Genomic DNA, 25200 nt, shown 5'->3' on the forward strand with positions numbered 1-25200 from the left:
TCAACCGAAATGTTTGAAATCCGAAATAACTATGAAGTTTTAGAGCTAAATATAGCCAAAAACAGCGTGCCAAAAAAGTGGAGCCAAATTCGTCCAAGGATAAGAGCTATGCATGAGGGAGATAATCCTTAATTTTGAAATGAATTTCTAAATTTTATAACAGCAATTAAATATACATCCGTATTTTCAAGCTAGTAACGAAGTACTTAGCTACTGGGCTGTAGAGACCCTCGGGAACTAACAGTCCACCAGCAGAGGCCTCGACCCAGGGGTCATAATGTAAAACTTATACGGTACCAATTTTGATGCACCAGATGCGCATTTCGACAAATAATGTCTCTTCAGTTAATGATATCAAGAAACTTGAATATGCACCAAATAAATATGTTTGCATGTTGAGTTAAGACAGTACGTGTATATCCTTGTGGCTTTGGGGGGACTTATTTATAATATGTAAAGACCAATAAGGACACGACTCTTTTATTTTGAAATCGTCACTGGCGTTCATGAAAATGGATCAAAGGCGTATCCACCACGAAATTGACATTTTTACAAGACGAACGGTGCGTATTTTTGGTCCAGTCTTGTTGTAAGATGGTGTTTTGTTCTTCTCCTACTTCAAATTTAGAATAATTCTAAAGCCGTTAGTTATTGAATTCGGATACTTTCAGTCTGAAATTATGTTCCAAAGAAGGAAATGTTAATAGATCTAGATCTGCTTCAGAAATGAAATGATTACTGATAATCTTACCTAATGTGACGACAACTCCACACGCCATCCACGTGATCAGCCCCAGTCCCACAGACCCTGCACCTTCCAGCACGCCTTTGGGAGATATAAAGATTCCAGACCCTGTAACACAAGGTTCATAAGTAGTCTAACATGGAACCAATTCTGACAGTAATTTATAATCACATACAACAAAACTGGAGGCATTATTTAAAACAAGCATCTTAAGATACACCATACTAATTATAATCTTATCATTCGATGATGAATCTACCGTGGTTGACATACGTGTAACAAACATTAGAATCCTTAAAGGTTGACGTTTTGACAATTTACAAGGGAAACAAACAATTTGTAACGGAGGATTAATCAGTTTTCGAAAATCATAATTTACATCTTTGTATGACAATTTCCATATGGAAATTACTGTGTTTAAGAATAAAGCATAAAAAATGAATTTTGAGGCAAGGATGAATATTGCCCTTTAAGAAATTTGTCATTCAATCATATGTATTATTTGATTTGATAAGTGTTGTGCTTTATCTAAGAAATAACTTCAGCGCTTCATGAAAAGTATTCCGGCGTGAAGCATCGCAGTCATACCGTCATGTATTTTCAAAAATGAATTTACGTTCTACTTTCATTTCTCTAGGAATTCCCAGCCGTTAAAATATATGTACTATATTTATCCAATAGTACAGTACTGTATCCATACGCACATTGTCTACAGTGTATAACAGCAGCGCTCATGAAGATATGTCTATCATTACAATTTGGAAATATAATCCATCTTATTATCCGATTCATTCATTCCCACGAGAATTATAAGGATACAGGCTTCTACTGATATTGCAAAATTCACAGTCCCGAATCATTCATTCGGGCCTCAGGGTGAAGTTGTACAGAATTCATCAACCGAAAAGCAGTAAGGGCATGGACAGGAGTGTCAACTTATATCTATCCTCAACTTCACTGTTTCCTTATTTCCCATGACAATCATTTAATTGTCATTAAACTTTCATGTAAAATACTCGAACCTGGTTGGTCGAGAAGCATTTAAAAAAACATATTGTTATCCTCTGAGAACAAAAACCACGCGCTCCAGGGTGACAGTATCTAGCAACGGGTAACAGTGCTTGACAACGGGTGATATAAAAATTGTCACATGCGTCAAATTTATGCACGTACGGTTCGCGGTAAAATCGTTTGTAATAAACGCGAATACCCGCATTGATATACGAAATATCGCATGACAGCGATTGATCAAATATCAACAGACGTTAGTCTTTTTGCTTTGTTGATTATATAGCATTCAGTATAATAAAACGTAGCCGAGGTTGACAATGGTTTTCCCGGGGTGAACATTTTCAATGTTACCCTCAACTACATGCAATATTTATATATTGTTGACGAGACATTCTACACATTGAAAGGATGCATGTATCCACGGGAACTTTAAGGTAATGCCCAATATATTGCAAAATACTGTTTTACACACATATGTGAAATTTTCATTACCTTCTAGTACATGTGCGTATGCAATATTTTAGGTAGGGGTCTTCGTGAATGGAAATTGTTACCTACAACATATGAGACCTGTAATGTTCACAAGGGCATGATTTAATGGAAATTAAGTATAAAAATGAGTTTTTATCTTAAAAATGGGCTATAAATTGGAAAAGGGGTGCTATTTCAGATTTACAATCATATATGGCATGCAATAAAGGTACCTTTATGCAAATAAATATATCAAAATATAGAAGTCCTCTTGAAACTGTCATAAAGAATTAAGATTCACTCATGTTTGGTGTAATAATGTTATTTTAAACAAATCAAATAGCCAATACGTTAGATGGGAGTTCGAGGGAGGGGTCTTTATCGTGCCACACCTGCTGTAACACGGGACCTCGGTTTTTGCAGTCTCATCCGAAGGACCGCCCCATTTAGTCGTCTCTTACGACAAGCAAGGGGTATGAGGACCTATTCTAACCCGGATCTCCACGGGATCCACATGAGAGAAAAATTCTCGAGAGAGACGTTAAACAAGATACAATCAATCAATCAATACATGTTTATATGAAAAAATTCTCACTTAGGTCATGCCAATTTGCAATCTAGTTCGTCGGATTCGCCGCTTCTATTTGTAATACATCCAAATTATATTATCAAAAAATAATATCTGCCCGCGTGTTCAAAAATATCTGCGTAAAATATTTTCGACTTTTTACAACAAGCGCACAAACGACCTTGATGCATGTGCCCGACAAATGACAAAATCGCGAGCTCTCGAAAAAATTTCCTAGCAGTATAATACGGTGTTTTAAATTATTCATGATATCTATCTTAACATGTACGATACTTCATAACACTGGATTGGAAGTTGTTCCTTATAATGCAATCGAACTGGAAGCCGAAGAAAAATTTGAAGCGCTATTCGATGTCACTCTTTAGGGAACATCGACAGCGTACGATTGATTGATTATATATTGTTTAAAGTATCTCTTGAGAATATTTCTCTCACATGAAGACGTTACCATTGGCGGTGAAGGGCTGCAAAATTTAGGCCTATCCTCAGCACTTATGGCCATTGAGCAGGGAGGGATCTTTATCGCGGCACACTTGCTGTGACATGGGTCTCAGTTTTTGCGGTCTCATCCGAAGGACCGCCCCATTTAGTCGCCTCTTACACCAAGTATAGGTTACTGAGGACTTTTCTAAATCGGATCGACAGTTAACGACAAATTCACAAAAGGTTTTTGGTGATTATTAATTATGTGTGTTTTATCAAAATTTCAAGAAAATACTAAAAGCGATACATTGGAGATTTCAAAATTGGACATGTCCTTAGCAATATGCTTAGATCTGAATCGAAAGAGTACATGTATTAGGTATGAAGAAAATGAAATCTTTGAAATCTGAAATACTTCTTATTTATTGTAAACTATATCAACAAAGTTGAAAAATGTTAAGTTCACGTGGTAAACATGATATCTGATGATTTTAGATCTTTATTTTTAAGCGCTCGCTTTTTAAAATCACACTTAATTCAATTAAAATTACTTATATTTCTTGAATTCGCTCGCCTCATAATTTTTATCTCCAAAATAAAAACTAATATTTGTAAAATAATTTCGCCCTCTCGTCTCATTTTTTTTGTTTGAAAATCCGAAGAACTATTTTACAAATTGGTGTGGCGTTAAAGAAAATTTTACTCATTTCAACAACCCCCTTGGCACGGAAAAGATCGTTTCCATGATGTTCGAAAAAGAGTGGGCTCACTGGGGGCCGTCAGGGAAACTCAAACACTCACAACCAAACATCATTCAATTAGTTAACCGCAAATATTGCCAAAACGGCGTAAAACCTCAATCAATCAACTCATTTCAACAGTTATTGATCATTGTACAAGAGCAAAAGTCTCTAAAGGTAATTTTTAAAACTTCAAGTCACTCAGAAAATATGCATTTTAAATGAAAAATCCTTTTTTCAAGAATATGTCAACAGTCATTCATCATTGAACGAACGATTTTCGGACAAAGGTCACTCAAGGTCAACGTATCGCAGAACATGTACTGTATATATGAAAAAAAAACTCGTTTCAACAATTGAATTTTATACGAATACTATTTGGACAAAGGTCATTTTAGGAAGGTCAGGATGAGACCGTAAAAACTGAGACCCCGTGTCACAACATGTGTGGCACAATAAAGATCCCTCCCTGCTCAAAGGCCGTAAGCGCCGATCATAGGCCTAAATTTTGCAGCCCTTCACCAGCAATGGCGACGTCTCGATATGAGTGAAAAATTCTCGAGACGGACGTTAAACAATATGTAACCAATCTTCACTCGTAGGAACATCTCTTTATCAAGTCGTTCATTATATGGAGTAGTTCATTTGTTACATGCACTTCCGGGGAGCATAAATCAGTTTCACTGATATTCTTGTCTAATTTAGGCCATGACAATCCTTTGAAAACTTTGCACTCGACGAAGATTTTTAGCCCAATATTGTTCTGTCATCAGGGTCTGAAATCCTGACCGAGGGGCGATTAATTTCAATTGTGGTAAAACTCCATGGACGTATTTTGTGTCATGCATGTTAATAGTACAAAATATTTCAATAAATCTAAAATTGTCACTCAGTTTGTTAGTAGTTGACTATGCACAAAGTAGACGAAGAGGAAGTGCCATTTATACACAAGATCTATATATATATATATATATATATATATATATATATATATATATATACATACATATACACACACACACATGTATATATCGGTGTCCTATGGCCTGATCAAGGGACAGTGAATTTTAAATTTCCCTCGTAGAGACAGCTATCATGTATGTTCGTTATAAAATATGCAGTCAGACTGAGCTTGTTTCAGGATGTTCACAGATGTAATCTTTTAGATATTCACTCAGTGTAACAGGTCAAAATAAGTCATGAAGGCCAAAATAGTCACCTCAGACTTGGTGCCGAAAATCATTTTTTTAATAGTATAATTCGAAGATAGTCATTCTATAGGCTCTGGAAGCGTGGTGGGAACATTAATAGTGTAGGAATCGTGCTATAAACGCTAAATAAAAGTTTTGCAACATTGAACATTGCAAATGCCTTTTAAAAGGGAAGAGTTCAAACCCGTTTTGATATATTTAAATTGCCTTTGAATGTAAGTATAATTGATCTTAATCATTTCATCTGATCACAGAAAATTCCCGAGTCTCTATATACTGTGCTGGCAATGAGTCAACTGAAATTTACACTATATATGTATTGTTGAAATACATATGTACATCCTTTGTTGAGGATGCGGGGTTTTTTCTAATCACGATGGTTATGTATTAATCAGAAGGTATAACTCAGATCAACGATTCTAATTTCTTACTTACAAAAAAAACAAAAACAAAAAAAACTACCGCTGAACCGTGCAGAAACTACAGACGCGTGTTTGCATGTGGTTACATTATCATACGGTTGGTGGTTTTTTTAGGGGGGGGGGGTCGTTATTTTTTGTTTTGTTTGTTATAGATGATATGATAAAAGAACTCTAGAAAAATGGTTGTTTTCAGTGAATTACATAATTTAAAAAATTGAAAGATTGAATCATTTTTGGCACTATGCTGTTAGACGCCCACTTCTGTAGGTATTCTGAGACGTAGTAAAATATTTGATTATATACAGACGGGGAAAGGATTTAAATATCGACTTCTTTTAAATTAATGCAGTATCCCAGTAATAGAGGAGAAGTAACACTTTAGTGATAATAAAACCCTGTTATTGTCTGCAATAAAATCCTGATGTTACATCAGCAACTAATACCGATATTAACTTCTCCATTTGTCATGTAATAAGGTTTTTATATGCATCAAGTTTAGGTCCCACCGAATCAAAGTCACCTGGTTTCTTCATCCGTCGAGACGGTTCTGTACTGTATGAGGACAATGGAATATCCCCCCCCCCACACACACACACACACACATCAGCTTTTTTACTGGCAGAAAAGGTACAGACGTGTGTCACAGTCCCATGTTTAACTGTTATTGATTGATTACCTTGTAAACGGGATGTCCATGTAATTGTTATGTACATGTATATTTCGTATGACCTTGTTTACACGACCTTGAATAGTAGACAAAGACCTCTTCAGGTCATCCAGACGTTTACAAGTGTATAATACTCACACACGTTTGGATGCTCTGTTAAACCTTGGTTCAGATTTGGTTATAATCCTATGAGAAGTGAATTGTTGTTCTAACGGTTTGGCTGGTTTAAGAGTAATGACTGTGTCGGTAAAATATATAGGGCCTAGACCAGTCTACCTTGGAGCGTGTTAATGCCTGTGTCTGTAGAATGTATGTGAACTAGACCAGTCTACCTTGGAGCGTGCTCTAGGAAGTTGAAGCTTACACTTTCCATTGACGGAAATACAGATTTAGTATTTAGAACATCTCTCCTCTGGAGAATATATTTTTGGACTCTTCCCAGCACAGCTGTAAAGTAATTCTAAGCCTGCAATGACACTGGTAGAAAATAAAATACTTTCGCTTACATAAACTTTTCTTTCTACAGTATTTCCATATTTTAGTTTACCAGTAGTTTAGTGTCACCAAACGGGGGAGTTTTCTTTCCATAGAAAGCCCCCACCCCCCCACCCCACACACACACATTTATAGGAAATATTTAACACATTTTGGAAAAATCCAGATTGGTCATGTATACGGTTCTATTACATTTTTAACTTCAAGAACACATTGCTTTAAATCCCGGCAGCTGTGTGTATATACTTGTACCGGTAGCTGCTATAGATCCCGGCAGCTACGTGTATATACTTGTACAGGAAGCTGCTATAGATCCCGGCAGCTATGTGTATATACTTGTACAGGAAGCTGCTATAGATCCCGGCAGCTACGTGTATATTCTTGTACAGGAAGCTGCTATAGATCGTGACTGCAACGTGTATAACTGTAGTTTCTTGATTTTAAGACCTTATGTCCTCATCAAACGCAAACAATTCATGATGGTAAAGATATAACTTAAATTACAGCTTATTACGACGGTGACGACAACGAAAAACAACGGACAAGTTTCAATCAGAAAAGCTTCGGAAAGTTACGTGAGCCTTTGGTTCAGGTGAGCTAAAAAAGTTAGATTTCGAAGTCATTCCAAACCTAGGACATAAAACAGATTGGAACTGTCACAACTGAGTACATATTTCTTATACCTGTATGTAGTATTTAAAAAATTGATCCTCTCTGTATGTCTTCCATTTACAAGACCTAGGTCAACCCTTCTACAGAAAAGTTGTTGCAAAGTACATGTATATAAGATGATTGTACTAGACGTTATTTTCAACCGTAACATTGACTTTGGTAAAATCACATTTACCAAAGTATCATACAATGTAGCTTAGTGACAGTCATGAGCAACATTATATTTTATGCACGGAGTCCGAACAATATTTCAACATCTCGTTCAATCTCTACTTAGAGTTATCGTTCCTTACACCCACATGTACAATAATGTACCTCTGTCAACATCTTCGCTACCCAAGGGGTGACGATACACGTGTATCGTTACCCTTGGCTAGAGAAGGTGCTCTGTCAACGTCTCGAGGGTTTTATTCTTGTAAAACGGTAAAAATGATTAGATAAAATATGGGTTCGACTTGAATACAATTGACTTCAATTGTAAAAATATATGCAAATAAATATTGATTGATTTGATTTGATGTTTTCCGCCACACTCAACAATTTTTCAGTTATCTGGTGGCGCCCAGTTCTTTATTGGTGGAAGCGAGGACCCAGATACAATGTACTTGGGAAGAGACCAACGACCTTCCGAAAGTAAACTAAGAAACTTTCTCACTTACCGGCGCGAGCGGGATTCAAACTCGCACCGACCTGAGGTGAGAGGCCGTGTGATATTGAGCGCGATGATCTAACCACTCGGCCACGGAGGCCCCCGTAAATAAATAAATAATAAGCAGATGTCAAGTCTTTCTGTAACACAAGAAGCATTGAATTGTGTAGAAACGCGGATATTGTTCGATTGCACTACATGTATAGGTGGTACAGTAAATCTGCAGTGTAAAGGAAATATAAACTGCAATAAGTTGCTTGCCATACATTTTCCTGATATGTCATAAACTAGTTCTTAGTTTTATTTTATTAATCGTGAAGAAGTGGATTTACACGTGGAATAACACTGCTAATTTTGATACGTTGACAGAGGTTTATGCGAGTGTAAGGAACGATAACTCTATATAGAGATTGCATCCTGTTGCCTTTAAGCTTTTGACCTAGATTGTGTACAAAACTTTGATGACGATCCAAGCAAGGGTTGCAAAGTGAGCTGCCAGACATATAGTTTATGACGGACATATACGTCGAGGGGGTGAATATATACATGTATAATATACCGGATTAATTACACATGCTGTGCATTATTAAAATTCACACGACACACCGGTGCATGCATATATATATATATATATATATATATATATATATATATATATATATATATACACCAAAGTTGGTATAAAATGAACGTACACCATGTAAGTAGGCAAAAACAGATCAAAGAGCATGAAATTTTATTATATGTAAGTAGGCATAATTTAAAAACCTTTATGAAAAACTGAGATAGCCAGGTTTTGATTCTGTGTTAGTCAAATATACAGTGGCATGTAACATTGATCTGACAAAGATCCACTGAAAACAAAAAGAGGCGTTAATTAAACTTAAATTAACTTAGTTAAAGGATCAATTTAAGATTGGAATTAGATAACAAATTATGAAAAAAGAAAACTGACCGAACATATATCTATAAAGGTGAAAGGCCCGACTCGGTGAAACAATCGACTTCTCTTCATTTATTATATCATATACCTAGTAGTGTATCAGCCCTGATACACCTATCTTGGCTAGGGTGAGACAGCTGCAAGTAGGTAGGGCTGTCTCGTCCTAAGGGCCGAGATATCTCTGTCTCGGCCCGTTGTCAAGGGGCTGTCTCGCCCTCAAATTTCAAATGGCTATTTCTTCTTTAATCTTTTGAAATCTAACATAACTACATGAAAAAATTATGTTAGACACAATTTTTTCAAATATAATACTTTCTTCCACGACAAAATTTAATTTAAGCAGAAAAATTGAATAAAAACGTTTTTGAAAACAGCGCTAAATTGTAGCGAGTATCTAAGCAAAGGGGGGTAACCCAAGTAACAATTGTTTATTTAGAACAATAACACGTTTAACTTCATTTCAAAACAATCAACGTTCTAGGTGACAGAAAACAGTAGGAGGATTGTGGAGGGTGATACTGAAGCATTTTCAGAAATCCCCGGTCCTAATGGAGATCAAAATGTTAATTTACAGCAATAAAACGAGAAAAGTAGAACCATTATCTTCCGACGTATTTCAACGACTTATAGATGCTAAACAGATGGGAAACGGTAAAAAAAAACTTACTTCAGTATAAGGTAACATTCCTTAAGCAAAGAAATAGCAGCATCAGATCTGTAAACATTCCCGTTCATACGATGACGCCACGTAAACAAAGTTCTACAACTCTTACAAATTATATGAAATATTGAAAACGGGCGAGTTGGGTAAATCCGAAAAAATAAATAAAAATATTTCACTTATTTCCAATTTTAGTATCAACTAGCAAGCCCCTAGGAGCTGCTTAATAGAATATACATGTACATGAACAACACAACGATAGGTATGACGAGTTTCTCAGCCAAGCAGTTCAGTTAATTCTAGACCACATGAGGGGATGTGGACCCATAATTAATCATCCAATTATCGTGACCAGCAATGGAATAAAGCTGCAAAACCCAGACTTTAGCATGTTTCACAATGTCAATAGTACTGGAAACGTAACCATTAAAGTAAACTATCTGAAGGAATGAAATAGTCAAATATCGTTGTACAGTACACCATGTATTTATGTTTGGGTCAAGGACCCCCCCCCCCCCCCACCCCACCCACCCACCCAATTTTAAAAAATGTTTATCAACTTGTTGTGTTTTAGGTATATGATATAAATAATATCACACTCTAATGTTGATCTCGGACCTGGGATTGCCCCTCGAGTGATCTCGGCCCGAGCCCGTAGGGCTCGGGCCGAGATCAACTCTCGGGGCCAATCCCAGGTCCGAGATCAACATTAGAGTGTGATATTCTCTATATAGCTAATTCACTGAATATCAGTCAATAGCCTTTCATTACACATTTTTAAAATTCTATGCAGTTTTAATTCTTAAAAAGCACATTAGTTGACATTTTAACCACATTTTTACGTCACAATCGTCGAGTTTGGTATAAAGTAAATGTGGTGTCGTAGTTAGCTTTTGGCTTAAAGTGGTCGCCCAGTAAAAGTCCGGGTGCTCTCTATAATATATGTAATACACCTTTCTTATGTAAACCTTTCAGGGCCACTTAAAAGGAATGATAAGCTTGATACTGCGAAACACAGGGGTAATAACGCGAATTTAAAAGGCGTTATTGTAACACTGAACAAAGACACACGTGTAATAACGCAGTTAAAGGCTTTAGAATACAAAAAGAAGGCGTATTAACGCGAATAAAAGGTCTTTCGTTTGCATTAACGTTATCATTACGATATCATCTCGTATTATTACGCCTTTCCATCCGCGTTCTTACGTCATTTCTATCCGCGTTATTACGATTTAGATTTAAGCTATTGTGCTTTTCGTTCGTGTTATGGCACCTTTCTTTTCCCTTATTACCCCTTTGAAAATTTATTTATGTTTGAAATGATCTGTTCCTACTTTATAAACATCGATGATCTTTATAACAGGAAATCATAAAAAAATGTAGAGCAGGAATTCTGGTACCTGTATTTCTTAGTGATATGCTGTCTTTATAGGGGCGCATGATAGGTATCAAAAGACAGCTAATAAAACTGCAGCAAATAAGTTAGTGCGTTTACAACTTTCGATATATCGAATGCACATGTATGGTATGAGGTGATATTTTCTTAGATGCAAAATTTCTCTCCAACATCTAAGACACAGGTGAACAACCTATTTTGATGGCGGCCAAGGATCTGGGTGGAGACACCTTCATGTCGCGAGATCAAACGACATTTAGCGACTCTCTTTAATCTCGCTGTTTATGGGATACATTAGGTATCAGTTTAGTAGGTCAATTACCGTTAGATGTCTTTTCTCGTTTTATCCGATTTCAGAAAAAAATTATAATATCGTATATCTATTGTGAAGTAGTTATGTATTGTATTCTTTGCTGGGTGAGATTGAAAAAGGCTAGTGATCCCATCTTATAAGACAGTTAAGACAAGTCAATTTTTGATCAAATTTGATACCAATTAAATAATATATAGATATCAATAGTTAAACCTCTTACCTATCATGGTGCCCATGATAAGGAAAATCCCGGACACCAACCCTACATGGCGATCTAGTTCCGAAGCCATCCCGGACTTTCCGTCCAACTTCCCTCCACCTGCAAATAAAGTCTTCTACTTTTGTAAACAACGCAATGCACAACGCATAATTTTTTGCGCACTATGAGTATGTTGGCTATGAGAATGAAATTGCGTTGTATACATGCCTTCCAAATTATATAAATTTATTAAGTATATGTATCACCACTGTACATTCGGTGAAGCGGAACATATCAACTCCATCCGGACTGGGGTCCACATGGATCAATGTTGAATTGATAACATTTAGGGCTTTTGTTAGCAATGCCTTTAAAACTACGTATCTCATTATAACCCTGTGATTACTCATTCGTTCAGCATTTCTCACGTTTTATATGTATATATATTGACACTGTTTACAAAAGTAACACAATCAAATTGTCCAGTTAAAAGACGGGTTGTTGACATCATAATTAATAATGAAATGCTAAGTAGACGTATTAATTTGAAAGGAGTTGTAATTTTTTCCCAGTGTTATACGCAATATTAGTATAGCCCACCCGTCAACCGCCTCACTGAGTATGCAGTCAACAAAAAAGGGTACAAATGTACTTATATATTCATTTAAACCTGCACATTCAGCAAATGTGCTTCTGGTTTCGATTTAGCACCATGCCCTGACGTTCTCCCACCCGCATTTTATCACCGGGTCATTTGTTTAGCTAATCAATTAAATTTCGGAGACTACTGAATTTTCCACACACCAATATTTACATACAAAGTTAACCTATTTTGTTAAGAATCAAACTGGAGCGTAACAGTCTAAAATTGTATAGACACGGACCGACCACGTGAAAACAGACTGCACATGGAATATGATCTCTCTGCTGCGTGCACAGTTATCGACATAGGAAAATAATCAAATGCTTCTTTGTCTGTTACGTGTGTAGATTGAAATAAATCAATCCATTTAGTATGCAACGCAAAAATCACTTTTGCAACCCCCCCCCCCCCCATCCCATAAATTATCATCCCATAGTGATAAAAAAAATACCCTATGAAATACCTGTAACAATTTCAAAATGATATAAGTACACGTACCTGCCATATTAGGTAAAATGTCCAAATATGTCAAGTAACGAATGCCCACGCATGTCGTCGCGCTCTTATACCCTCAGTGGGTCACGTGGTCCTAACACCTAGTGATCTATGACCCAGACATTAGTAAAGTTTCATCTGGACCATGAATACCGTCAAACCGTATAAAGGTGAGGTGATTGACATGGGTAACTTATTACACAAGTAAAGCGGCAAGTGACAGAGTTTTCAGCTAACCTGACCCAAAGGCTCAAGTGGGCTTTTCTGATCGAAATAATGACATATTCGTCATTTGTTGTTAAATTTTTACACTGTCATCTTCTTCCAGAATGACTAGGCTAATTTCAATTAAACTTGGTACAGTGTACAAATCATTCTTGGGTAAAGGAGATTCAAGTTTGTTAAAATTAAGGCCCATGCCCCCTTCAATGGGGGAGATAAATCGAGAAAAGGTAAAAATAGGGTTGTGGCATTTAAAAATCTTCTCAAGAACCATTGGGCTGGAGAAGTTGAAATTACATAAAAACTTTCTGGCATAATGTAGATTCAAGTTTGTCAAATCATGGCACCGGGGCGTAGGATGAAGTCACTATAAGGAATCAAAGTTTTACATGGGGATATGTAGGGGAAAATCTTAAAGAATCTTCTTTTCAATAACAACAGGGTCATGATATGTCATATCAAAATGCAAGAATCCAGGTAGTGCAGATTATATATATATATATATATATATATATATATATATATATATATATATATATATATATATATTAAATTGTGGTCCCAGGGATAGGGTAGGACCACATTAGGAGATCAAAGTTTTACATAGGAATGTATCCATTAGGTACAGTAAATCTTTTAAAGAATATTGTTCTTAATAACAGCAGGGCCATAATTACTCATGTTAATATGCAAGCATCTCCAGGTACCTACATATGTAGGATTCACGTGTGTTCAAATTGAGACCCCCAGGGGTAGGGTTGGGCCAAGATAGGGGATCAAAGTTTATTCTGAGAATATACAGGGAACCATCTTTAAAAATCTTCATCTCAACAACAGCACGGCCATGAATCGTTATACAAGTATCTACTGGTATCCAAGTTGGTCAAAGCAAGACCTCCGGGAGTAGGGTTGTGTAACAATAGGGAGTCAAAGTTTTATATGGAAATACATAGAAAAACATCTCTAAAAGTCTTATCAACAACAGCAAGGCCATGATTATTGATATTATCATGCAAGCATCTGCAGGTAGTTCAAATTCAAGTTCGTTCAATTCAGGGAGCCCTAGGGGTAGGATGGCATCACAATAGAAAATTAAAGTTTTATAAGGGAATGCACAGTAAATTAATTAAGCGAATTCTTTTTCATGAGTAGCAAGACCACGCATAGTTATATTAAAATGCAAACATTCCTAAGTTATGTGGGTTCAATTTGAAATGCTTCTGTGACTAAAATTGGGGACATATTGGTTTCCCCCTCTCTGTCTGAAATTTAAACATAGCTCATAACTTTTAAATGGTGAGTGACAGGACTCGCATATTTTATATGTGCATTCCTTGTGAAAATACCTTTCTGTTGGTACTAATATTTTTAACCTTGTCACTTTGGAGTTTGATCTATTTTCACTTAACCTAGACAATATCTCTCGAACTGTTTAATGTACATGTAAGGTTATCATATTTTGTATATAAATGTGTAGATTCCTTATGGCAAGAAATTTCATTTGACGCCATGATGTTTGACCTTATGACCTTGGAGTATGACCTAAATTTCAAAATTTTAATCGAAACTTTAAGCTTACTCAGAGGTTTTGAATGGTGAGTGATATTTCTTTTATATATCATGTATCTCTTCTTTGTTTTTGTTTTTTTATCATTTCATTTTATTTTCTGAGCACATTCTGTATAATATTATAATACAGTAACTATGAATAAAGTAAGTCCCATGTGAAGAAGCAGAAGTGTTCATTTTCTAAGAGAGAGAGAGAGAGAGAGAGAGAGAGAGAGAGAGAGAGAGAGAGAGAGAGAGAGAATTATGAAAAAAATCAGGTTCCATCTATTTCATTGGGTATCAAATTTCTCATTATCTACATTTTTATAAAAATAGATTTTTGTGCTTCATAATATTTATAAAGATGATGTTGCATAATGCATACTCGGAGGTTTGTCTGTACATGTTGCTGTGTATAATATTTCAACCAAAGTAAAAGAATACTTTGAATATTCTTGTTTCTATCAAGAATACCCAAAATAAATGATTTTTACTGAGTTCTAATTGAAACTTTGTTGTATATTCCAAGTAACGTTCAACGTCATCATGAGATGATTGAACATAGTTCCAATCCCATATCATATGTTCTATTGCTTCCTTTTCTGTGACAAAATGTACACAACTTAGAGTTTTAAAAAGAAATGAATATGTAGGTAGAATTGTGTTAGTAATTCTATATTGAAACCATTGGAGTTTACAGTTTTTATACGCCCGTCTTAAGACGGGACGTATTATGGTATGGCGTTCATGTCCGTCCGTCTGTTAGGTTTTTCGTGTCCGACCCGTAACTTAAATACTACAAGGCCTAGAATCATCAAACTTTGTCTGTAGATACATCTTGGGTAGAAGGTGTGTCGCACATTAAAACCAGGTCACTGTGACTTTTCATTAAGAAGATATCCGTCTGTCCGTCCGTCTGTTAGGTTTTTCGTGTCCGACCCGTAACTTAAATACTACAAGGCCTAGAATCATCAAACTTTGTCTGTAGATACATCTTGGGTAGAAGGTGTGTCGCGCATTAAAACCAGGTCACTGTGACTTTTCGTTAAGAAGATATCCGTCTGTCCGTCCGATTGTTAGCTTTTTCGTGTCCGACCCGTAACTTAAATACTACAAGGCCTAGAATCATCAAACTTTGTCTGTAGATACATCTTGGGTAGAAGGTGTGTCGCACATTAAAACCAGGTCACTGTGACTTTTCATTAAGAAGATATCCGTCTGTCCGTCCGTCTGTTAGCTTTTTCGTGTCCGACCCGTAACTTAAATACTACAAGGCCTAGAATCATCAAACTTTGTCTGTAGATACATCTTGGGTAGAAGGTGTGTCGCGCATTAAAACCAGGTCACTGTGACTTTTCGTTAAGAAGATATCCGTCTGTCTGTCCGTCTGTTAGCTTTTTCGTGTCCGACCCGTAACTTAAATACTACAAGGCCTAGAATCATCAAACTTTGTCTGTAGATACATCTTGGGTAGAAGGTGTGTCGCACATCAAAACCAGGTCACTGTGACTTTTCATTAAGAAGATATGGCCATATATGGCAAAAACTTGTCCGGCTCATAACTTGAAAACTATTAGACCTAGAATCACCAAAATTGGTCAACTAATGCATCTTAGGTAGAAGGTGTGTCGCATCCTACTTTAAAGTCACTGTGACATTTAATTAAGGTGATATTAAAAAAAATGTTTTAATGGTTACAATCTATACTGTTAACAATATGTGACGGGCGTATCATGTGCCGTGGCGGTGCACTTTATTTGTGACTGTGAATGGTGGTTTGTGTATTTTTCCCACTCCCTTTTATCTATCTCTAAATGTTCACTCCATCTTGTTCTGCCCATTGTCATAGAGGAATGTATTTAATATTTCAGAAAATATTTTTGGTTGTTTTTTTGGGAGGAGGGTTTTTTTGTTTTTTTGTTTTTGTTTTTTACATTTCAGCACACCATATGTTTGATCTAATAAGTTTGACTTTTTAATTACTGTTTTAATGGCATTAATAATGCTTACATATTGTAAGATGTTAATCTTGATATGTGGATAAATATTGCAAAACCTATCAAACTAAACAAAATGCACCATCCTCGTCAATGATATCATTAATGTCTTGTGTTACTGTCAAATAAACATTAGAAAAGGTTTTCCCTCCGATATGTAACATTGGGTTATAAAACAGAGGGGAGTCTGCTGCAACATCAGACCCTGTAAAGGTATTTTGTAATTCCACCCATGCTTTGAACACATCTATCCAAAATTTATTTTTCAATGATTTCAAAACAATATTAACTTTGCTATTGGCAAACAGAAGATTATCACTAAATTTTTATCCAATCCATACAGTGTGAGTTTTAGAGTAACTGATACAAAATCAAGACATTTCTGAATTTTTTTGTAATATATTAAAAGTTTCCAACAAACTTTCTTTACTTCCATCAAGAATGATTGAGGTATCATCAGCAAGTTGAGAGATTTTTTTCAGTATTGCCTACAAATATACCTTTAATTTTCTTGTTTTTCCTAATATGTATTGTTAAAATTTCAGTACAGATAAAAAAAGATAAATAAAAAATAAACGGAGAGAGAGAGAGAGAGAGAGAGAAGAGAGAGAGAGAGAGAGTCTCCTTGTCTGTATGTATACTTTGTGGCAAATCCTTTCTTTTGGTAACAAATATTTTTTATCTTGTGACCTTGAACTTGGAATTTGACCTACAGACTTTTAAGAAAAGTTAACCTATAGTAGGCAATATCTTCTGAATTCGAACTGTTCAACGTAGGGCTTTCATATTTTGTATATAAATTCCTTATGGCAAGTTTCACACCATGATTTATTGTGACTAGGTTGGGACTGAAACACTGGGTCAAAAGTTTTCATGTGAATAAAGATTGAAGAAATCTTTAAAATTACAACAGATGAACAACAGCAACGCCAAGGTGACTCAGGTGAGTGATTTTGCCCGTTGTGTATATTGTGCCGAAGGTGTGTGTCAAAACGATTTCCACTGTTTCATTTCTGTGAAATTCCATTCCAACCCCTCCTCAGAGACCGCAACAAATATTTTGTTAAAATTTCAAGCTAGCAAAATATGCAAATAGGTTGGACTGAATTTTCTGAGATTAAGAGAATATGGACCCTTTCCATCGCGTATATTTTTACACCGTTCCCTACCATTTCTATCCCTCCCCCAATTCCTTGTAGAGTTTTGACACGGATGCAACAGGTAATCTATAGAAGAACGTGCACGTGTCAGTTACCTTATATAGTTTACTATCTTCCACTCATTTCTGTTTTGAGTTATACCATGTGACGTCTGTGACTTTCAGTTTCACAATGTTCTACGATAGCTTTCGAGTTGTGTTTGTGACTTTCAGTTTCACAATTAGGGTTGTGTTTGTGACTTTCAGTTTTACAATTAGAGTTGTGTTTGTGACTTTCAGTTTCACAATTAGGGTTGTGTTTGTGACTTTCAGTTTCACAATTAGAGTTGTGTTTGTGACTTTCAGTTTCACAATTAGGGTTGTGTTTGTGACTTTCAGTTTCACCATTAGGGTTGTGTTTGTGACTTTCAGTTTCACAATTAGGATTGTGTTTGTGACTTTCAATATCACAATTAGGGTTGTTTTTGTGACTTTCAGTTTTACAATTAGGGTTGTGTTTGTGACTTTCAGTTTCACAATTAGGGTTGTGTTTGTGACTTTCCGTTTCACACTTGGGGTTGTGTTTGTGAGTTTCACGATGTTCTAAGTGGGCTTTAGAGCTGTGTTTGCGTCGGACCTCTGACCCAATATACTTATTCAGATTACGGATGTAGTATTCAGATTGGTCTATAAAAACAGCTGAAACCTTAGAGTATTTTCAAAAATCATTTCGCATGGCCATTTATTTATCACACCAGTACATTGTATGCAATAGATAACAGTAAAAACTTCTTTATTATTGATGATGAGAAATACCAGTAACCTAACACAGACCTTCGCTGACAGTATCTCTCTGCACAGATCTGTAACAAATGATCATCTTAATTCTGTGAAAGTTCTGTTGTCTGTCAAGAATTATAATAATTTTCATTAAGACTTCAAATCCAAACATTTGCTGTGACAGGTTTCTGAGAGAGTCCAGGTTATAATCATGTATATCCCTACATTTGCGTCAAGGTTTGAATTTTTTTTTTTATTATCAACAAGTTCATAGTCCATAAAGTGTGCAGGTTTAAACCAATAATCAATTGTCGCATTTAAACAATAAATCTTTGCTTTTTCTGCAAATACTTGAGAGGCTTTTTTGCACAGACAAGGGGTTCTTTCCTGGTCGTTAAAGAATTGTTAACCTGTTCAGGTATGTCCGTATATGTTTTATTCATAAAACGTGCTAGTTTCTGTCTAAAGGGGAGACGAAATTGCTGCAATGCTCCGATAGAAGATCGGAAGGCTCGTGCGCTCATACCTCTCAACAAAATATAAAAGACGTCTTGAATGTTAATGGTGCTTCAGGAGAGTCTTTTAATTTAAAACCATGAGAACTGAATGTGCTGGGAAATATTTTCCTCCATTTTGTTGTCTGTTTACATTGAAGTACCGATAGTTAGATTCCTCAGAAAGAACTTGGTCAAACTCTTCAAGGCTACTAAATACATTAGCGTAGCATTGTAGAGGTTGGGAGTCCAAAATCAAATGGATCATATACGCACACGACACCATCTTCAGGTTTGGGTCAGAGGAAGAGCGCTTTGTGTATCACAGTACTAAAAGTGACATTTTGATTTTCCTCGCCATTGACTGCCAACTAGATTCTAATGTCCCCATCTAGTTGTACGATGGCTGTTTTACCATACGATAACAATTGATTTGTTTGAAGATGATAATTAAGAAATAAATTTGATTTAAAAAAAATACATGAGAGTATTTATATCCTCATGTGCATGTAGTCTTTAGATAAAATTTATCTCATATAATATTTACATCCACCTTTCATTTCTCAGTTGTTAAGATATTAACTAGTATTTGTATTTAAACGCGCATTGATTATAATACTACCATTTGGTTCAGTAACGAGCAGCATATTAACTACATTTTGAGGTGGGGGTTGCTGATAGCAAATGATGGAAGTTAATTCTAATACATTTCATAAGCTTTTTGATATAAAACGGGAATTTAGGAAACATTAACATAAAACGCACAGAATAAATATCGATTTCTGCATAATTTAAAAGTTCCTTTGCAGTTTTGAAAGTATAGTGTCAAGGTTTCTCTCAATTACAGAACTAAATCCACAACAACTTGCCATAAAATATTGAGTTACAATCAAAAAGTAGAGAGTTTAATGTATTCTCAAGAGGCACTGTAGGAATAGAAAAACCAAAACTTACTGTATATGTCTCACAGTTGCAATTTATTTAAAATATGTGTTTGCGCTATAGTTATATCGGTATTCATATTGTCGCTCATAGCCAATTGAATTCAAACAAGTTTTTGAAGTATGTGAGAGTCAGTGTGAAAGTTTTATATTGTACAGGTGGTAATTATTTCTACTTTTAGTTCAACTTTACGTTTGACTGACCAGTGGTCTGAGTTCATAATACTATAGACCAATGGATTTTACCGAATACTAATTAATTATGCTTGTGTTACTAACCCATGCACTATATAAAGTTAGAAACCCCGCCAAAATCCCCACTCTAAGCCTTGTACCAATATGGTTATATTGGTCAGTCCTTGGTAACATATCGATTCACTCAATGTAATATTTTGTTCATTTATAGTACTGGATACCTGGTAAGATTTACATTTATCTTGTAATTCATTTACTTGTTAAATATATGTAATTATACTGGCAGTCGTATTAATCAAGATTATTTGATACATATCAAATAGTCCACCATCAATTAAGATTGGCTAATACAGTTCGTACCGTTTACGAAATAAACCTGGTTCGAACTATATTGCCTCTTACAATACCGCCTAACGGGGAACGAGTTAACTTTTTATTCTGCTCAAACCTTAGATTCAATACATTGTGAAAAATGATTTTCTTAATGACAATCCATTGCCATCGAGCTAATTTATTAACATCGTGCAATCGTATACGCAGCCAAACAATCCGTTACCAGTGCAGCAACAGGATGAAGCCAAAAAACAACAAAAGGGACAGATAGAAGCAATACCGGTCGATTGGTTTTTGATTTGTTCTGTCCATGGTGAAGATAACGAACTGTGACCTATCTAATTCCTATATAAGCAATACAATAAAACATCTTTTCCAATAATGGAATCGTCACCACTGTCGGCGATGGGTTGCTAGACTTTGGCCTGAGTTAGGCGTTTACTCGGCCACTTAGCGGGGAGCCTCAGCCTCAGCGATTTTTATCGTGCCACCTGTGACTCGGACCCGCGGTTTAATTTGACGGCCTGTCACAACTGCGATGGGTGCTGTGGACCTTTCTATCCTGGATCCCCACGGGACTCGAGTCCGAGAATAGGAGGACAAGGCAGTGAAGCACGGCAACGTTATGGTCACCCCCCCCCCCCCCCCCCCGTCTTTTAAATGCAGGAGGTACCCATTCAGCCGGTGATGGAGGTTTAATCCCGGGCGAACGCTACTGGTCTTTCTCAAGGTCAACCTAAATAGAATCGTCACCACTGTCGGCGATGGGTTTCCAAATGTTGGCCTGTGCTCAGCCGCTTTGCGGGGAGCGATTTTTATCGTGCCACCACACACGGACCTTTCGTTAGCTAAAAAGCGTAAGATTCGCAGCTTGTGTAAGAGTTCTAATATATATATATATATATTAGATATATATATTAGATATATATATATATATATATATATATATATATATATAACAGAAGTGACTCGCAATAAATATATAATATTTACAACATGTAAACGTATAAGCTCAATGAGAATCCTTAGCTAGGCATATATGAAAAGATCGTTCAACGAAAACAAAATGTGGGGACAGGGAATGACAGAAAAAACCCATGCCCCCTTCCCCTCCCTCATCCTTTGTACGTTTGGAAATACATGTAGCATATACCTGTCATTGTCAATTGTTTGTTTAAATAACGAAATCAAATTTGATTGTGTTGACAATGATTCTGAAGAATATATTGGTCGTTTAGAAAGAGTAAGGTAAGCCTAAGTTACACCGTTGTATCCTCTAAATTCCTGCATGACCTACTTACACATATGATCGGGAGATGTGTAATCAGTTATGTAATATCGTCCCTCTGAGACATCGATCTCTGTCCTTCGCTGTCAAAACATAATCGTGCATAAGTTCTTTCTCGTTCACGATCGACGCGGATCAGTTCATTGTTTTTTTTACTGTGTTCCACACATTTTTGCTGTGTCGGACAAATCTTTTACGGAGTCGGAACAGCAATCAAAACACAAATGGAAAACCCTCATGACTCGTGTATAGCTTAATGACGTGGCTTCTAATTATAGATATTGCACCAGGCAAAAGTATTGATGTTCTTGACCTCTAAGCGCTATGCGAAGGTAACAATGCAAAGGCACCCTAGCCAAAAAGGTTTCATGTACAGATTCTTATTCATTTTTAGATTTTGAATTACTTAATAATCATAAAGTGATTTCCTACACACAAAGAACACCGGAAAAACACTTATAACCAGATATATTCACAAATACAATGACTACAATGCTGCGCAATTAAATCCCCGTCCGCTTGCCTGGAGTTCGCGGGTAATAGAGAGAAAAAAACACGTGCAGGCTCAGAGGACTCCGAGCCCGACCAGAAATACCAAAAATCCACCCACCCCCCAAATCACTACACTCCCCCCTGTTTTGAGGAGGAATGTCTCATTTCCGATAAATTAAACCTGCAGCACTGTAGCTTGCAATAGATACATACAATTTACAAATGAATGAATGAATTACACCTATGATTTACAGCATGATAAACTTTACTCTATAAAATCATAGCACTTAAGCAGTCCAAAAAGTTCACAACACAGGAAGTCACGGTCACACAACGCATCACAGAAAATCCAGTAACAGGAAAGTCACATCACAGAGTCACAAACTTTCCACTTGAAAACGATACAGGACAGGCATCATCTTGGACATCGGACACGGCAGAGGACATCACATATTCCAGGTCAGCAGATATGGAAACACCCCTGCCCAAGAACGGCTGGGTTACGGCCGCCTAATCTACCCTTCCCCGCATTTCGGGGTACTGTGTGCATGGAGGAGTTCACATCCCTCACATAACTCGTTAACTTTCTTTCGTACCCCCTTGCGATGACCAAACCTAGGTTGTCCCTGGTTCACTGTTAGTTGAACCTGGGATGCATAGCCATCATCCCACGACCAATGGATACTCGCGAAGCCACAAGCAACAAACCCATCCCGTTCATTGCTTAGACATTTATCAGGAGGAAGCCTCTCAGTCAGAGAAGGAACACTGCTATCCCACCAGGCTGAACGGGACAGAGCCACAAACCCCGCATTTTCGGGGTCATCTCCACGAGACGCAGACACAACACACCCTCCATAAGACCAACACACAATGGTACATTTATCAGGTGCCTTGGGGACAGACGCCCCTAGGAACTGATAGGCCATTGCTTCAATCATAGCTGGGGCATTGGTAATGATTAGACTGTGCCCCTCAGCAACAGCTCTAACACTACAACTGAGGCCTGCATACTTTCACTATTGCATGGAATACCAACACAGCCCTCATCACAAACCTCCGCGCAACCTGGAATAATCCAGACTCACTAAAATGACACTCAACTGCATCCTCGCCCCCCAGACTCGTTCTCTGCATCCGAGAACTGGCCATCAACAGAATGCAAGACCAGACCCCGTGCCACATCAATTTCCCGCCGTCCAGCACTACTGGTCCGACCACTCAAACTCAGCTGATCATGAGCTGAGAGACATGATATACCGACCACACCAGACCGTGCCTCAACCTGACACCTCGACTCGACTGTGGAAGGATCATCATCATCCACATCGCAGAACATGTCAACAGCTACCCCCAGAAGTCATATCACTATGGCAGCAAACACTATCCCCAGTGTTCTCCAGCCCACCACCCTGGTGACTAACACCTGCCTCAGTGTCCTCCGGCCAACCACACAACTTCTCATCTGCGCCTGGCAGCACCCCTGTCTGCGCCGACCATGTGTCCCTGACCCCTACTTCACTCCGGGCCCTCTGAACAACCACACCCGTCGACAACAAAACACTACTGCCCACCACAGACACACAACTACTCCGTTTCACTGGCATTCTGACCTCATGACATGCACTGTCGACTACTGACCTTGCTGTAATGGAGCTACCTAATAAGGGTTTACGGAGCACCTGTCCCGACTTATTTTGAGCCCCGGTCCTTGGGGACCGACCAACTAACACGCACTGACTAGACAGCTTGGGACCATCCCTACTAGCAGCCGTACAGACTTCTGTACTGACATGCCTAACGAGTGGAGATCTCGACCTTGACCTGCTATGTCTAATCCCGTCTGACTGACGAGAGACCGAAACGCATACCCCTATCTGCATTGCCCATAGGCCTCACCGGCACCTCACTCGTCTGCAACTTCAACTGTGATGCACCAACACCTGACTGACCCTGCGAGATGCACTGTTGACATAGGGGCTCTGAGGAACTCTCGTTTGCATAGATAGGCAAATGATGGGGAGACTGAGGTTGGTTATGACTACCACCAATACTAGTACGGCTAATGTAATGGGTGTTCTCCAAAGATACCGACCCATTTCTGCTGAGGACTCTATGGCATGACCCACCCACCACTTTGGGACAACCAACCTGTTCGTCCAATATAACTGGCAGAGTTGGTTCAGGGTACCCCCCTACTTGACCTACGGACAAGGTATCCCAACCTGGATTTAAAGATGAAACCCCCAAATCACCCCTTGGCAGAGGCCCTGGGGAAGAGTTACCTACATTCCCAGGACACCCCGCTAACTGCTGAGCCACTACTATGGAACTGTCGCCACCCCTACTGTTTCTCCTAGACATTGCCTGACTGATCATGTTACTAACATTGTTAGTCAACTGTGCCAACTGGGTCTCTAGCATTAGAAGCCGCCCTTCCAGTGACAGATTAACTGACCCAGTCCCATGTCCCTGGCCTGAAGCTACAACAGAACCCATTCTATCTAGCTGGTAATGTTGGTCCTTTTCAAGTCCCCCATGTAGCCCCGCATTCCATCCTTGGGTGTCCGTCACACCCCGCGTAACATCACCCCCCGGAATACTCCTGCCACCCGGCGACCCCGCATCCCTTACTTGGGTACCCGCCAAGCTTTCCTGCCCGACTACCTTACCCCCGGGATGCCCCCGTCACCTATCCATCTCGGACTAACCTGACCAGAATACCAGGCCATCAGAATTACTGCCTAGCCACAAACCATAATAATACAACACAAGTACAATAATTACATTTAACCATGTAAACTAACAAAATTAACTAAGAAATTCTAACATTTCAAAATGGCTCCCACCTGCGACCACGCGGCCCCCGCTATGATCCGCGGCGCAGGTGGGCAAAATATCCTACCGGCAACGCCAATAAAGTGATTTCCTACACACAAAGAACACCGGAAAGACACTTATAAACAGATATATTCACAAATACACAGAACAACTTACAAGGGGTTAACAAATACAATGACTACAATG

General features: G+C 37.8%; 1 protein-coding gene across 1 annotated transcript in view; it reads right to left on the bottom strand.

Moving 5' to 3' along the window:
* The window catches only part of LOC125683200 (b(0,+)-type amino acid transporter 1-like), a 31247-nt gene extending 18438 nt beyond the window's left edge, over positions 1-12809 (bottom strand). The window contains exons 1-3 of the mRNA XM_048924073.2: positions 12749-12809; positions 11629-11727; positions 752-853 (exon numbers count right to left, since the gene is read on the bottom strand). Coding sequence (XP_048780030.1) covers positions 752-853; positions 11629-11727; positions 12749-12755 — 208 coding nt within the window. The 5' untranslated portion in view covers positions 12756-12809. The remainder of the gene's footprint in view (positions 1-751; positions 854-11628; positions 11728-12748) is intronic.
* Between the last annotated feature and the right edge of the window lie 12391 nt (positions 12810-25200).

Source organism: Ostrea edulis, chromosome 1 (assembly GCF_947568905.1).
Source record: "Ostrea edulis chromosome 1, xbOstEdul1.1, whole genome shotgun sequence".
Lineage (NCBI taxonomy): Eukaryota > Metazoa > Mollusca > Bivalvia > Ostreida > Ostreidae > Ostrea > Ostrea edulis.